The sequence below is a fragment of the Panthera pardus genome, unplaced genomic scaffold (genome assembly GCF_024362965.1).
Source record: "Panthera pardus isolate Hobbes unplaced genomic scaffold, ASM2436296v1 HiC_scaffold_22, whole genome shotgun sequence".
In the NCBI taxonomy this organism is placed as follows: Eukaryota; Metazoa; Chordata; class Mammalia; order Carnivora; family Felidae; genus Panthera; species Panthera pardus.
Genome location: NW_026526788.1, coordinates 51,677,269 through 51,692,974, shown reverse-complemented (window position 1 = coordinate 51,692,974; position 15,706 = coordinate 51,677,269). Strand labels below are relative to the sequence as shown.

General features: G+C 36.4%; 1 protein-coding gene across 2 annotated transcripts in view; it reads right to left on the bottom strand.

Annotated features, from left to right (window-relative positions):
* The window catches only part of BTAF1 (B-TFIID TATA-box binding protein associated factor 1), a 118,165-nt gene that overhangs the window by 33,458 nt on the left and 69,001 nt on the right, over nt 1–15,706 (bottom strand). For both annotated transcript variants that reach the window (XM_019445075.2, XM_019445076.2), the window contains 6 exons: nt 7,577–8,003; nt 6,223–6,413; nt 4,803–4,956; nt 4,615–4,724; nt 2,400–2,601; nt 1,239–1,387 (listed from right to left, as the gene is read on the bottom strand). In XM_019445075.2, coding sequence (XP_019300620.1) covers nt 1,239–1,387; nt 2,400–2,601; nt 4,615–4,724; nt 4,803–4,956; nt 6,223–6,413; nt 7,577–8,003 — 1,233 coding nt within the window. The remainder of the gene's footprint in view (nt 1–1,238; nt 1,388–2,399; nt 2,602–4,614; nt 4,725–4,802; nt 4,957–6,222; nt 6,414–7,576; nt 8,004–15,706) is intronic.

Sequence of the window (15,706 nt, the reverse complement as noted above, 5' to 3'; positions counted from 1 at the left end):
CACTTACATGTGCGCATGCTCTCTCTCACTCTGTCAAAATAAACAAACATTTAAAATGGGCGCCTGGGTGTCTAAGCTGGTTAAGCACCCGACTCTTGACCTCAGCTCAGGTCACGATCTCATATGAGATCAAGCCCCGCGTCAAGCTTTGCACTGACAGTACAGAGCCTGCTTGGAATTCTCTTTCTCCCTGTCCCGCCCCCAACTTAAGTACTTTGTCTCTCTCTCTCAAAATAAATAACAAAACATTTAAAATAATTTATAAAAATAAACAAAAGTATATACCCACACAAAGACTTGCAAGTGCATGTTCAGTTAACTTTACTTGTAATAGTCAAAAGATGCAGGCGCCTGGCTGGCTCAGTCGGTTAAGTATCCGACTTTAGCTCAGATCATGATCTCATGGTTCGTGGGTTCGAGCCCTGCATGGGACTCTGTGCTAACGGCTCAGAGCTTGGAACTTGCTTCGGATTCTGTGTCTCCCTCTCTCTCTGCCCCTCCCTGTTCTCTCTCTCTCTCTCTCTCAAAATAAATAAACACTAAAAAAACTTAAAAAAAAAAGTCAAAAGATGGTTAATAATCCAAAAGTCCATCAACTGCCATCAACTGGTGAACAGATAAACAAAGCATGGTATATCCATACAACGGAATACTGTTTGACCATAAAACAGAAGTAGTGATACATACTGCAACATGGATGAACTATGTATCTACTTATTCCCTCAATTATAAAAATCCCATCAAAATATTTTAAGCAGCTTGGCAACAAGGTCTTGCCCCTTCCCTTGTTTCAAGTCACTTCTTTTTCCTGCCTTGGCTATATATATTATTTCCAGCCTATGAGTATACTCCAAAATTCTCCAACCGACCTTCTAATCTGCTTTCTCCACACTCCCACAGAGACTTCACTTGCTTTTTAAGCTTTCAGTTATCATCTCTCAATTTACCTTTCATGTAAACTTCAGCACAGAATCTTTACCTAGCTGTTACCAGGGATACTTAGGAACAATTCTATTTCTAGAATTGCATCAATGAGTAAACATTCTTTTAGAAACCACAGTTTTACTTAAAACCCTGTGTGAAAAAAATACCCATTAAGGTAAAAATTTTTAATGCTTGTAATGTGAACATACTCCAGAGGTCTGTTTTTAACCTGACATTGTTTTAAGAGAGTTACAATTATTACAAATGAAAATATAGAAAACATGAAGTCCATAAACTGAGTACCTTCAACTTACCTCAAGTGGCATGAGTCTAATTAGTGTTGCAAAACACTGTGTAGCCATGAATCTTACACTGTCTGTCTGATCACTCATTCTTCCCAACACAGGCACAACTAAAAGGACAATATATGGAACAATACCAACATCCAGCTGTTCCATTACACCTGAGTAAGTTATTAAGGAAATTTTCAAGCTGTTCTGAGGTAATTATTTTCAAGTTGATACACCAAGATTGTAACTTCTAACATGCTTCCTCACTTTCTCATCTATATCATGAGGGAATAGACTCCCTCAAGATCCTTGATTCAATTATAACAGCATTTGTACACTGTTGCTCTTTTGTAAACATCATTTAACTTTCTCTTAGGACTATAAAATTGTTTTTCATCTGAGAAATGCTAGAGGTTTCAATCAGGTTTTTCTCATAGAAAAATTCTTTCAAGTTTCTAAAATTCCAACACCAAAATAAAGTGAGTTACATTGCCAGCAAGGGAGCACAATTCAATGTCACTCAAAGATTAATTCCAAATTTCCCACCAGGATCTTGACAATCATAACTGGACATAGCAGGGCCCAGTAAGTTCAGTCCTCCTGCAATCTTCAGCATTTCTGAACCAGAGTTTCTATTGATTTGATCTCCATCCATCTTTCTTGCTCTTAGAAATATCTTTCAGATACTTCGAGTTAAAGAACATCAATGGATGCTGTACCAATAGCAAAAAGCTTGCTTATATATTTCCAGTTATTTAGTAGTCATTTTCCACCCACATAATGAACTTTGAAAACATATTTATAACATACAGACTACATACACAGTACCTAATTAGTATTAATAAGACACTAATTATAAACCAATAGATCGGTTACTAGAAATATGTTTCATAAGTATATATAATTATTTTTGCCATATATACAATTATTTTTGCCTATTAAAAAGATCTCTTAAAATAGTAACTCTTCAAACATTCTGTGTGAAAATTTTCATAATGTAAATATATTTGTAATGTATTTATAATATAATATAAAGATACTTTCATGTGAAATGTAACAAAGCAGTTTTCTTTTGGGAACAACACAGGTTATTTATGAACATACTTTAATAAGTCAATTTTATTTCAGTCATCCTTAAATAAAATGAATATAATTTCTAACATTTGTCAAATTAAAAAAGGATACATGCAAGTGCTTCAATTGCACCCTCTTGTTTGATGTTGTCATCAATTGCCCCCAGCCATGGAAGAACCTTCTCCAAAAAAATATTCATGGTTTCCATGGTAGCTATTTTGCTCATAACGCCTACACAACGAGCAGCCATGTGCCTCACTGCAGTGCTGGGGTATTGAAGGCACATATAAAGATGAGGCAAATGCTGTACCAACTAAAAACAAAAAGTTTAAGACAATCAGAATATTCATTAGGGGGTGTTTAAAATATACCTATAATAGCCCATACTCAGAGGTTCTCAATATTCTAAATGGCTCTAAATCCAAGAGTATCTCCAATTACCTCAAACATTATTGTCAAAACATCTTCAATAAAAAATTAATCTAAATCTAAATTAATATATTAAAACTCTTCTTAAAAGACAGGTGCAGGGGGCGTCTGGGTGGCTCAGTCAGTTGAGCGTCTGACTCCACCTCAGGTCATGATCTCACAGTTCATGAGTTCGAACCCCACATGAGGCTCTCTGCTGTCAGCATGGAGCCTGCTTCAGATCCTATCTCCCTCTCTCTCTCTGTCCCTCCCCCACTCTCTCTTTCTCAAAAATAAACATTAAAAAAAAAAAAAAAAAAAGATTCTCTTTCTCTCTCCCTCTGCCCCTCTCCCCTGCTCGCACTTGCTCTCCCTCTCTCTAAAAAAAGAAAAGGTGCAGAACTTCACTCTTCATTTTCTTCCCTTAAGGCAGCAGGGTTCACATCAAAAGGCACTAAGATTCTCCCCTTGGGAGGGGAAATGACACCACACATCACCAGTCCCCTCCCAATTTGGTAGCTCTGGCTTAGGTTTAAGTACTTACTTTTTTGTTTGTTTGTTTTAAGTAAGCTTCATGCCCAATACAGGGCTTGAACTCATGACCCTGAGATCAAGAGTCACATACATGCTCTACCAACTGAGCTAGCCTGGCACCCCTAAATATGTACTTCCTATTCACTGAGTTGAGTGATCCTGAACTCGTTCTAGGCACCATCCTTTGGTAAGTACTTTCCACTTTAACTTCCTGGCTTACCACAGGCATTATGATCACAATAGCATGACATATCTCATTAATAAAAGCCTACTGCATGGAACACCAGGATTTATGTTGATTAAGAGCCAGGTACAGGCTCAACAGACTAGCCTTACAGCCCTGATGACTGTTAAGCTGATCATAGAAGGGTGAGAGCATACAGATTCTGCCCTTCTCTACTAATGACAAATCAACAAAATTTAACATGAAAAAGACAGAAGTTCATTACTATACAAATAGAAAAGATTCGTTCTTCTCTCTCTCCTAGATTCTCCCTTTTCTGTTAACATGAATAAAGAACAGGAGCTAGCGCACTTAACAATGCTACATACTGCCGAGCTTCCCACTGCAGTTACATGGAAAGAATACGGTTTTCTTCTATGGAAAAAACAGATATTTAATTCTCTATTCTATTTTTCTCCTGCCACAATTTTTTTTGTAAGAAATATTCATTTTAATATATCAAGTCTACAAACCAGTGTTCTTTCTTTGCCACTGACTAGCTTTATCTCAGGCAGGTAACTTCCTTCTACCTTTATACTTAGAAAGAATTTTTATCACCTGTTAATTAAGAGTTATATTATTACCATGGCATAAATTAATAGGGCTATAACTTCCTTTCTGTTTACACCTGGCTTCTGTGTCATCAGAGCCCTATTCCCACTGCTCTGTATTCAAAGCTCCCAAAGTGGGTTTTCTTTAACGTCTGTGCACCCAGCTCTGACTCGAAGCCCTTAAGAAATGTGCTGTCCTCTTATGTGGATCCTGAGAAACTTAACAGAAACCCATGGGGGAGGAGAAGGAAAAAAAAGAAAAAAAAGAGGTTAGAGTGGGAGAGAGAGCCAAAGCATAAGAGACTCTTAAACACTGAGAACAAACTGAGGGTTGATGGGGGCTGGGAGGGAGGGAAGGGTGGGTGATGGGCATTGAAGAGGGCATCTTTTGGGATGAGCACTGGGTGTTGTATGGAAACTAATTTGACAATAAATTTCATATAAAAAAAAAAGAAATGTGCTGTCAATAAAGAAGGAATCTAGTTATAACACATAAAAGAAAATGCAATTACTAGGGATGACATCAAAGTTACATTTTTTAAGCCTTAAGACTTTTTAATAAAACCATTTGTTTTATTAGAAAAAAACTACACTTGCAGTAGTTAGTTACCAAGGGATGAAGCTCAGAATCCATTGATGCTGCTGCGGTTTCAAAAACTTGCAGAGAATTCACCAATTCTTGGGCAGGACCATCTCCCTTTTCCAAGAGGGACTTTCCATCTATTAAAATATATTGATTTAAGTGTGTATCACCTTGCAAATAATTTTACAAAGTCCAACTCAGAAAAACGTACACACCAAAATTATTTATGTTGATTGTATTCCTCAATGGTCCAACCATAGCATCCCAGAGATGTGGCAACTTCACTGCCATTTCACCACCAAAATGCTTCACTATAGTTGTCAAGGCAAATTCAGCTCCTCTCCGCTGTACCAGGTAAGGCTTCTGGGCCTAATATGAAATGTTAGTTGAAAAGAGAATTTTGGAAAAAACTATACTGCATTTGAAATTCTATTAAGAGAATTTAACCAATTAAGCAACTAAACATATTTATCATTATAAACATATTTATCACTATAAACACCTTTCAACAATTAAATTTACATGAACATAAAACCCCAAACTAGAGTTTTATATCCAAAGTAAAATAATTCTTTGGAGCTGGAAATAAAGAATATGTGCTGTTTCTAGAGATAGTCCTAAGTGACATGTTCTTTAGTTCTTCTCCCTTCCCAAAGAAACTTAGCAGTTAGAAGATAAGGAGAGAAGATGATCTGTCCTTATACTTATATTCACTTAAGGGATCCTATAAGAGCATCTGTTTTATCTAATCACAAGATTAATTGCCTCTTACTCAGCAATAATTTCAATATAATACAAAAAAAACCCCTGCCTCCCCAAAAGAGGCATATATTTTTACAATTATTTTTAACTAAAGGAAGAACTATGCAAGCCATAGAGATATAAATATCAAAGCCACAGTAAATTTTTTATTAAAATTATGTAATGAATAGAATAGGTGAAAAATCACTGATAGAAGATTTTAAAACAAATGCAGGTAATAAGATTTTAATTTAAAAAGGAAACTTAAAATAGGTCTATATGTTACAGAAATATATTAAACACATGTTTTTTAGCTTTGATAATTTATTGCTGAACTCAGGTAAGTTTCTAGGTCATGCAACCAAAAGAGCTACCTAGAACATTCATTTCACTGTTAATAATGGAACTGCAAAAATTTCAAAAACCAAACACTTTTTAAGTTATCTTTAAAGACGATAATACTGTAGAACAAGTAGACCAAACAGAAAAGAAAGCCAAATAGATATTCACATATATGAAGCATGAGCTACAACAAAGGTGCCATTATAAATCAGGGAGAGAAGGATTCAATAATGTGATAACTGGCTGTTCATGTGGAAAAATAAATTTAGATCCCTACCTCACATCACACACTGTAAATTCCAGGCTGACTAAAAGTCAAGCAGGCAATAATTATTTGACACTTACAAATTAAGTATCAACAGAAATCTGTAAAGAAGCTTGCAGTTTTTCTGGATCAGGTTGTGAAACTACTATGAAAGATTATTAATTCCAGTTCTTTCACTTTGAAAAATATAAAAATACAATACTGGAGGTTCATATGACAATTTAGCTCTCAATCTGTAAGATATCTGTTTAAAAATCAGAGTAGTCAAAAACAAAACACCTATTTACCTCATCAAGTTCAACAAGGATGTTTCCACTACTTCCTGCAGGAAGATCAGCTATTTGAGCTTTTACTGCTTTGGGGGTAGGACCTCGCCTACTTGTGATAGCAAAAGCAGCTTTCTGATGCCTGTAGAGTGTAATTATACCTCGGTGCTTGGTGACTGTATGGTGCATCCCATCTTTTTCAGAGTTGGATCCTAAAAGGAAAAAAGTTAAATAACTTTTTAAGGATAATATAGGTGACCAAATGCTTCCTGCTCCAAAAGAGATACAACATATTTTTAAAACTATGTCTTTTAAGCCTCAATTTCTAAAAGCCAATGACATTTTCTTTAGACAATGAAATGGTAGCAGAACAGTCAATAATTTGTAACATTAATTGTTTTGATATTTGCATAAGACTATACTTAATACAAAGTTGTAGAATCATGTTAACAAGAAATAGAACACACAAGAATGATTTGGGGCCTTCAGTTAAAGTATATTAATTTTTAAAATATCAACGACTGCTTCTAGGCATAAAAAGAAACATTAAAAACATTGCAAGAAATGTCTGTTCTCTCTAAAAGAAATGTCCATAGTCACCATAAATTCAGAGACATCGACCACTGCAAAATATTACTGGCTCAAATAGCATAAGGGGGTGACAGGAGTGGGGCTGGGGAAAGACTGTCACCCTATTATAGTTTTAAGATGTTAATATTCAAAATGCGACTTTCCTCTTCCAGTTTGTTCACATATTTTTCAATACATATACCATACCAAAGTTGTAAATTTATTACATTTTGAATAACTTGCTTTTCCAAAATCCTACTAACAAAAATAAATAAGTAAATCATATTGGACTAAGGCATGGAAAGAAACATTGGTCCTTGATACTAGCCTATAGAAAGCAATTCTTATTTTCCAGATGAAATCAGAATGGCTACACATTATTTACTAAAGGTAACAGAGTTCACTTATCTTACAAAGCATGCACTAAAATAGAGAAACAAGAGTTTTATAGAAGAATTTGTATTCAACATTTGATACAATTAAGTTTCTAGCCTCATTAATAGTAAAATCCTATAATGATGTTCTTGAAAGAGAGGTTAAGGGTTAACACCTGTCTCACAGACTTCAGTCATCTTATATGAAATATCGGGTTTTTTTTTTAGGTCTTTTATGAATAGCTTATTTGAGTTTAGAGGAATATATGTGTGTGTGTATATATATATATTTTTATATTTATTACCAATATATACAAAATGGGAAAAAGCTCTCACATAAACTGGATTTGTGCTTAAATAATACCTACAAGTCAATGAAAACAGATGTAAATGGTTAATTCTCTATCCCAAATGAAGGTTCAGACATATACCTTTAGAATTGTCTTGGCCACTCTGTGTTGGTACTGGACATGTGACACAAGGAGTTAGATATGGGTCCACACAAAGTGAGCTACAGAGGTTTTTAATAATTTTTGAATTGGGGCAGGGTGTCCTTGTTGTGCACTGCTGAAGGAGTTTTGCTATGCACTGAGCTGCATAGTTTTGCACTAGTGTATTCTCTTCTTTTTTAATTGTTTCCATTAATGGTTTTATGATAGGATTTAACTTCTCCGGAAGCTGCTGCAAACTCACAACTGCACACGCAGCAAAAGTATGCACTCTCAGTTGCAACACTTGCCACTCCTGGTTGGTCTCTGTAACTGTCATTTGGACCTGCTGTCGTTTACTATCTAACTGCTGTAACACTTGAGGATTTAAATCGAAAGATGATGTGACTTCATTAAAAACAGTAGTGACCTATTAGAAAAAGAGAAATTAAAAATCATTAATGACGTCAACCCCAAATACTCTGTAAACCAAAGGGCAACAGCAAGCTGTTTCAATTTTAAGTTTCACAAAATTTAGTATTTCTGGTATTCAGTAAACTAAAAAAATGTCCGAACCTCCCAACTTTAAACTTGATTAATTTAACATTAGCACTGTATTCTCTAGGACAGTCTCCATGTAACACTATTACAATACCATTGACTATACTGCTTATGCTACACTGTAAACCTGAAACTAACGGATCATTGTGCGTCAGCTATGGACACACACAGTCTACTGAGATCAACAAAATTACCTATCCTTTACACATATCTGATAAGTCTAGGAGAACATTACACAGAAGGCCAACACAGTAGTTTGGTGAAATGAGAAAACTATCAACAAATATAAACTAACCGAATTAACAAATATCAAAACTCACAAATGTCCTTTCAGGGAAAAACTCTTCTTCTCAACTTAAAAACTTTGGGGGCAGCTACTGATAATTGGCTAAGTATTGCTAACTGGATTATTTTCATTCTTTCTTTGACCTCCCTTCCAGTAAAAATGCCCAAGTAGGAGGGGGCAAAAAAGGGAAAGAAATTGGTACACTATTCACAAACATTTTACTTACCAAGAGCTGCCTAAAGCTATAACCCTGTGACATCAGACTACTTTACAAGCCACATTAAAAGACTGCTCAATACATCTTTAACAACTCTGAGATATAACTCATATACAAAAGACCCATTTGAAGTGTACAATTAAAAAGAAATAAAGTGTACAATTAAAATGATTTTTATTTTGTTAGAGTTGTACAACCATCACCACAATTTTAGAACATTTTCATCATACCCAAAATAAAATTCATACCTGTTAACAATCATTCTTCATTGCCTTCCAGCCCTATGCAACCATTTATCTATTTTCTATCTTTATATGTGTGCCTATTCTAGATATTTCATATGAATGGACTAATCCAGTACATAATCTTTTGTGACTGGTTTCTTTCATTTAGCACAATGCTTTCAAGATTCATCAGTATTGTAGTAATGAATGTAGTATTCTTTCCCTTTTCTTGCCAATTAATATCCCACACTATATGGAAATATACCACATTGTATTTATCCATACATTAGTTGATGGATACCTGGGTTGTTTCCACCCATTAGCTATTATGAAGTTATTTCATGAAGGTTAATGTACAAATTTTTGTGGGGACGTGTTTTCTTTTTTTTTAATGTTTATTTGAGAGAGAGAGAGAGAGAGAGAGAGAGAGCAAGAGCGAGCGAGAGCGTGAACGCATGAGCAGGGAAGGGGTGGGGGCAGGGGAACAGAGGATCCGAAGCGGGCTACACTGACAACAGAGAGCCCTACACACAGAGAGCCCTACATGGGGTTCGAACTGATGAACTGTGAGATCATGACTTGAGCTGAAGTCAGACGCTCAACCGACTGAGCCATAGAGGAGCCCCATGTGGGGCCATGTTTTTTAAATTACCATCTAAAGACTGTGTGAGGGCTTGCATAACAAAAATAGTCTTCTTCTTTGACAGGTAACTGTAATCACAGAGAGGCCCTATAAATAGGTCCAGTCTAAAGACTACTGGTCAGAGAAGCCTCCTCCATCAGGAGAACCTAATTTTTCAGACTTAGAAATTATCAATTCTGGGACTCCTAGGTGGCTCAGTCAGTTAAGTGTCTGACTCTTGATTTCAGCTCAAGTCATGATCTCATGGTTTGTGAGTTCAAACCCCACGTTGGGCTCTATGCTGACAGTGCAGAGCCTGCTTGGGATTCTCGCTCTCCCTCTCTCTCTCTCTGCCCCTCCCCTGCTCGCTCACTCTCTCTCTCAAAATAAATAAATAAACTCTAAAAGAGAAAGAAATTATCAATTCTAATATGGGCAAGACTGATAATGCTGGCCTCTTATAAAAAACAAAACAGGCACACAAGTAAGATTTTATCATTATAAAATATGAAATTTTTTAAATTGAGCTCTATCTGCTTGACCTTGTCAGTTTCCTCACTACACAGAAACATAATCACATACCACTTCTAGCTTATACTTTCCACTTTGTATTATCTGTTTTATTTATTCAACTTCTGCATAAGATTTATTGGAAACAGGACCTCACTGCTAAAAGTTTGAAAACACTGTCCTAAATGTAATATGCTTTTGTCAATTTTTAGTGATTCTAAGCAGCTAAGGAAAAGCTTTCCAATCAGCCCAAGTTCATTGATTAATTCACTCACTACTCAAGTGTTTATTGAGAAATACTAAAAGATGAGTAAGACCTAATGTCTTCATAACCTCAAAACAATGTAGAGACTAATATGGGAGACAGACATATAAGTAAATAAGAAAACATAACACATAACTGAGGTAAGTGCAGGCTGCCATGAGACACATTGGATGCTTAACTCTTCTCAGGTGATAAGATAAGTGGAGGCTTGTCCCACCAAAGTTAACACTTGTGATGGGTTTTTAAAGAATGGGGTAAGTCAGGAGTTGTAGGGTCATCTTGGCAGACTGAGGTGAGGATGGTTAAGTGAGGCATTGTCCAGGGACCTAAGAACAGCTAATCATGGCCTGAGTACAAGGTATAAATGGAAGAATGTCAAGAGATGAATTCTGGATAAGCATAGAGGGTGGAGGGTAGGGAATTCCTGATGAAAGAAACAGGAGCTCAGACTCAGAAGGGAGAATGAGTGAGGCACAGAAAGTGAGTGAGGCACAGAAAGTGAGTGAGCATATAGTATACTTCTGCAAGAAAGCTAACTACACTTAAGTGGAGGAAGTTTGAGAAATAATAAGAGATGAGGAATTTATTTTTAATTATTTTTTTATGAAATGTATTGTCAAATTGGTTTCCATACAACACCCAGTGCTAAGAGATGAGGAATTTAAAGGTGTGAAAAGAAAAACAAAAAAGCTAAAATCAAGGAAAAACAAAAATAATGTTTTTAAGCAGGGGAGGGATGCCTTCAGAGTGGCACTAAAGGACTTTACAAGTCTAGCACAACATGCAGGATGAAATGGACCAGAGACCACCTAGAGCCTCAGAGATGAGTCAGGACCTAGTCATGAAGTACTATGGCCCTTGACTGGGTTGTCGCAATGAAAACAGGGAAAAGATGAACATATGAGGCTTTTTGAAAGAAAATGGTAACAAGATTTGCAACTGTGGATTTAAAAAGGAATTTTACTGTTAAAAAAATTCCAGTTTTTGGGGCGCCTGGGTGGCTCAGTCGGTTGAGTGACCGACTTCGGCTCAGGTCATGATGTCACGGTTTGTGAGTTCAAGCCCCGCGTCGGGGCTGTGCTAACAGCTCAGAGCCTGGAGCCTGCTTCTGATTCTGTGTCTCCCTCTCTCTCTGTCCCTCCCCCGCTCATGCTCTGTCTCTGTCTCAGAAATAAACATTACAAAAAAAATTTTTTTTAATTCCAGTTTTAGTTGTGTTAAAGCTGAAGTGACAGTGAGATATCCAACTAAAAATGCCTAATAGAACAACATCAAGAGATCAAGAGAAGATAGCAAAGCACATGGGTAAGAACTAACTTGTGAGAATGATAAGAGATAAAAATCTTAGGGAAACGCTCATGTTCGGAAGGTAAGAGAAAAAACAGGATTCAGTGAAAAATTTAAAAAGCAGTGGCTCTTAGCCAAGGCTAAGACTAACCTTTTAAAATTGCCCTTCTCCCAAAAAATATAAATAAAAAAATAAAATTGCCCTTCCTGGGTAGGGAGATGGATGAAATAGGTGATGGGGATTTTGAGAAAAACACCTGTCATGATGAGCGCTGGGTGTTGTATGGAATTGTTGAACCACTATATTTTACAACTGAAATTAATGTAACACTGTATGTTAACTAACTGGAATTAAAATAAAAACTTAAGCAATCCCTATCAAAATAACACCAGCACTCTTCACAGCTAGAACAATCAATCCTAAAATTTGTATGAAACCAGAAAAGACCCCAAGTAGCCACAGCAATCTTGAAAAAGAAAACCAAAGCTGGAGGCATCACAATCCCGGACTTCAAGCTGAATTACAAAGCTGTAATCATTAAGACAATACAGTGGCTTAAGACATTAAGACAATACAGTGCCAGTAGGCACAAGAACAGACACTCCGATCAATGGAACAGAATAGAGAACCCAGAAATGGACCCACAAACGTATGGCCAACTAATCTTTGACAAAGCAGGAAAGAATATCCAAGGGAATAAAGACAGTCTCTTCAGCAAGTGGTGCTGGGAAAACTGGACAGCGACACGCAGAAAAATGAACCTGGACCACTTTCTTACACCATACACAAAAAAACCTCAAAATGGATGAAAGACCTAAACACAAGACAGGAAGTCATCAAAATCCTCGAGGAGAAAGCAGGCAAAATCCTCTATGATGTCAGCCGTAGCAACTTCTTACTCAACACGTCTCCAGAGGCAAGGGAAACAAAAGCAAAAATGAACTTCTGGGACCTCATCAAGATAAAAATCTTCTGCACAGCAAAGGAAACAATCAGCAAAACTAAAAGACAACCGACAGAATGGGAGAAGATATTTGCAAATGACCTTATCAGATAAAGGGTTAGTATCCAAAATCTGTAAGAACTTATCAAACTCAACACCCAAAAGACAAAGAATCCAGTGAAGAAATGGGCAAAAGACATAGACACTTCTCCAAAGAAGACATCCAGATGGCAAACCAACACATGAAAAAATGCTCAATATTACTCATCATCAGGGAAATACGAATCAAAACCACAATGAGATACTACCTCACACCAGCCAGAATGGCTAACATTAACAACTCAGGCAACAAAAGATGTTGGGGAGAATGCAGAGAAAGAGGATCTCTTTTGCACTGCTGATGGGAATGCAAACTGGTACAGCCACTCTGGAAAACAGTATGGAGGTTCCTCAAAAAATTAAAAATAGAACTACCCTACAATCCAGCAACTGCACTACTAGGCATTTATCCAAGGGATACAGGTGTGCTGTTTCGAAGGGGCACATGCACCCCAATGTTTATAGCAGCGCTATCAACAACAGCCAAAGTATGGAAAGAGCCCAAATGTCCATCAGCAGATGAATGGATAAAGAAGATGCGGTGTGTATGTATGTATATACATACACACATACACACATACACACATACACACACAGTGGAGTATTACTTGGCAATCAAAAAGAATGAAATCTTGCCATTTGCAACTATGTGGATGGAACTACAGGGTATTATGCTAAGCAAAATTAGTAAGAGAAAGATATCATATGACTTCACTCATATGAAGAATTTAAGATATGAAACAGATGAACATAAGAGAAGGGAAGCAAAAATATAAAAACAGGGAGGGGGACAAAACATAAGAGACTCCTAAATACAGAGAACAAACAGAGGGTTGATGGCGAAGGGATGGGCTAAATGGGTAAGGGGCATTAGGGAATCTACTCCTGAAATCATTGTTGCACTACATGCTAACTTGGATGTAAATTAAATAATTTCATTAATTAAAACATTTAAAAAATAATAAATAAAATAATTTTTAAAAAAATGGGCAGAGGTTCTGAACAGATATTTTTTCAGAAGGCATACAGATAGCCAATAGTACACGAAAAGATGCTCATTATCACGAGGGAAATGCAAATAAAACCACAATGAGATATCATTTCATGCCTACCAAATGACAATTATCAAAAAGACAAGAAATAACAAGTGTTGGCAAGGATGTGGAAAAAGGGAACCCTTGTGCACTGTTAGTGGGGATGTAAATTGGTGCAACCACTATGGAAAACAGTATGAAGTTCCTCAAAAAATGAAAAATAGAACTACCAGATTATCCAGCACTTCCACTTCTGGATATTTATCTGAAGAAAATGAAACAGTAATTTGAAAAGATACATGCACGCTTATGTTCACTACAGCATCATTCACAATAGCCAAGATACACAAACAACCTAAGTGTCCATGGATGGATGAATGGATAAAGATGCAGTATGTATCGACAATGGGACACTACTTTGCCATAAAAGAGAATGAAATTCCCCAACTGCAACAACATGGATGGATCTTTAGGGCATTATGCTAAGTGAAATACATCAGAGAAAGACAAATACCTTATGATTTCACTTACTGTGGAATCTGAAAAACAAAGGAACAAACAAAACTAATAGAGAGCAGACTGGTAGTTGCCAGAGGGGAAAGGGATAAGGAGGAGGTGGAATGGGTAAAGGAGGTCAAGAAGTACAAACGCCCAGTTCTATAATAAATAAGTTATGGGAATGTAATGTACAGCATGATGACTACAGTCAGTAATATTGAACTGCATATTTGGAAGTTGCTAAGATAGTAAACCTTAAAAGTTTTCATCATAATGGGGCGCCTGCGTAGCTCAGTAGGTTGAGCACCTGACTTCAGCTCAGGTTATGATCTCACAGTCTGTGAGTTCGAGCCCCGCATCGGGCACTGTGCTGACAGCTCAGAGCCTGGAGCCTGCTTCGGATTCTGTGTCTCCCTCTCGATCTACCCTTCCAATCCCCCCCCCCCCACTTCTTAAAAATAAATAAACATTAAAATTTTTTTTTTAAGTTTTCAGCATAAGAAAAAAAAAGTTGTCAGAAATAGTAGGGAGGGAAGAAGGGAAGCAGAGGCAAAATGGATAAAGAACGACAACAATCAGAAAAACAACTTTATAAAATAACAATTCAGGAAAAAAATAGCAATTTTAGCCTTCTCTCACAGGTGAAAACAAATTCCAGTATATAATTTTTTCTAATTAGAAAAGAGGATAAGAAATGAAGACTGCTGTTTCACAGGAATCAACACAACTAAAGTGCCTCAGTTCCTGATCCTATAACTCAAAAAGGAAGAACTCATTTACACCACCTAACTTTAAGAACTTAGTAAGTACAAAATTACAAAAATCAAGACATTGGTGATGGCATGAGAGACAAAGGGACTGAATACAGATATAGATCTACACCTATACTTGAACAAATTTTTGACACAGGTGCCAGAGAATTCCAATTGGGACTGGGAACAGAAAATCTTTTCAATAAAAGATGCTTGAAAAAATGGTTATCTTTGGGGCACCTGGGTGGCTGTTGGTTAACCAATGCTGGCAGTGCAGAGCCTGCTTGGGATTCTCTCTCTCCATCTCTCTCTACCCCTCCCCCACTCAGGCTATCTCTCAAAATAAATTTTTAAAAATGTTTCAAATGGTTCTTTTTGAAAAACAAACAGAATTCAATTTGTACTTCATAGTAAACATAAACATTAATTCAATATGGATGATAAATCTAAATACAAAAGCTAAAACTGCAAAACTTTAGAAGAAAATATATGTAACTATCTTCACAAATTAGAGATAAGAAAAGGTACTTTAGGTCACAGAACACAATAACCATAAAAGAAAACAACTATTAAACTAGACTTCATCAAAATTAAAAATATCTGCTCATCTAAAGACAATTAAGAAAAAGAAAAGGCAAGCCACACACTGGGAGAAAATATGCAGGAAGCATCTATCTAACAAAGGATTGGTATGTCAGGATATATATAAAAACTTCTACAACTCAGTAATAAATAGGACAACCTAATTAAAAACAGGCAAATGATTTCTACAGACATTTCAGACAGGAAGGTCTTCAAATGGCCACTAAGACATAAAAAAGTGTTGAACATATT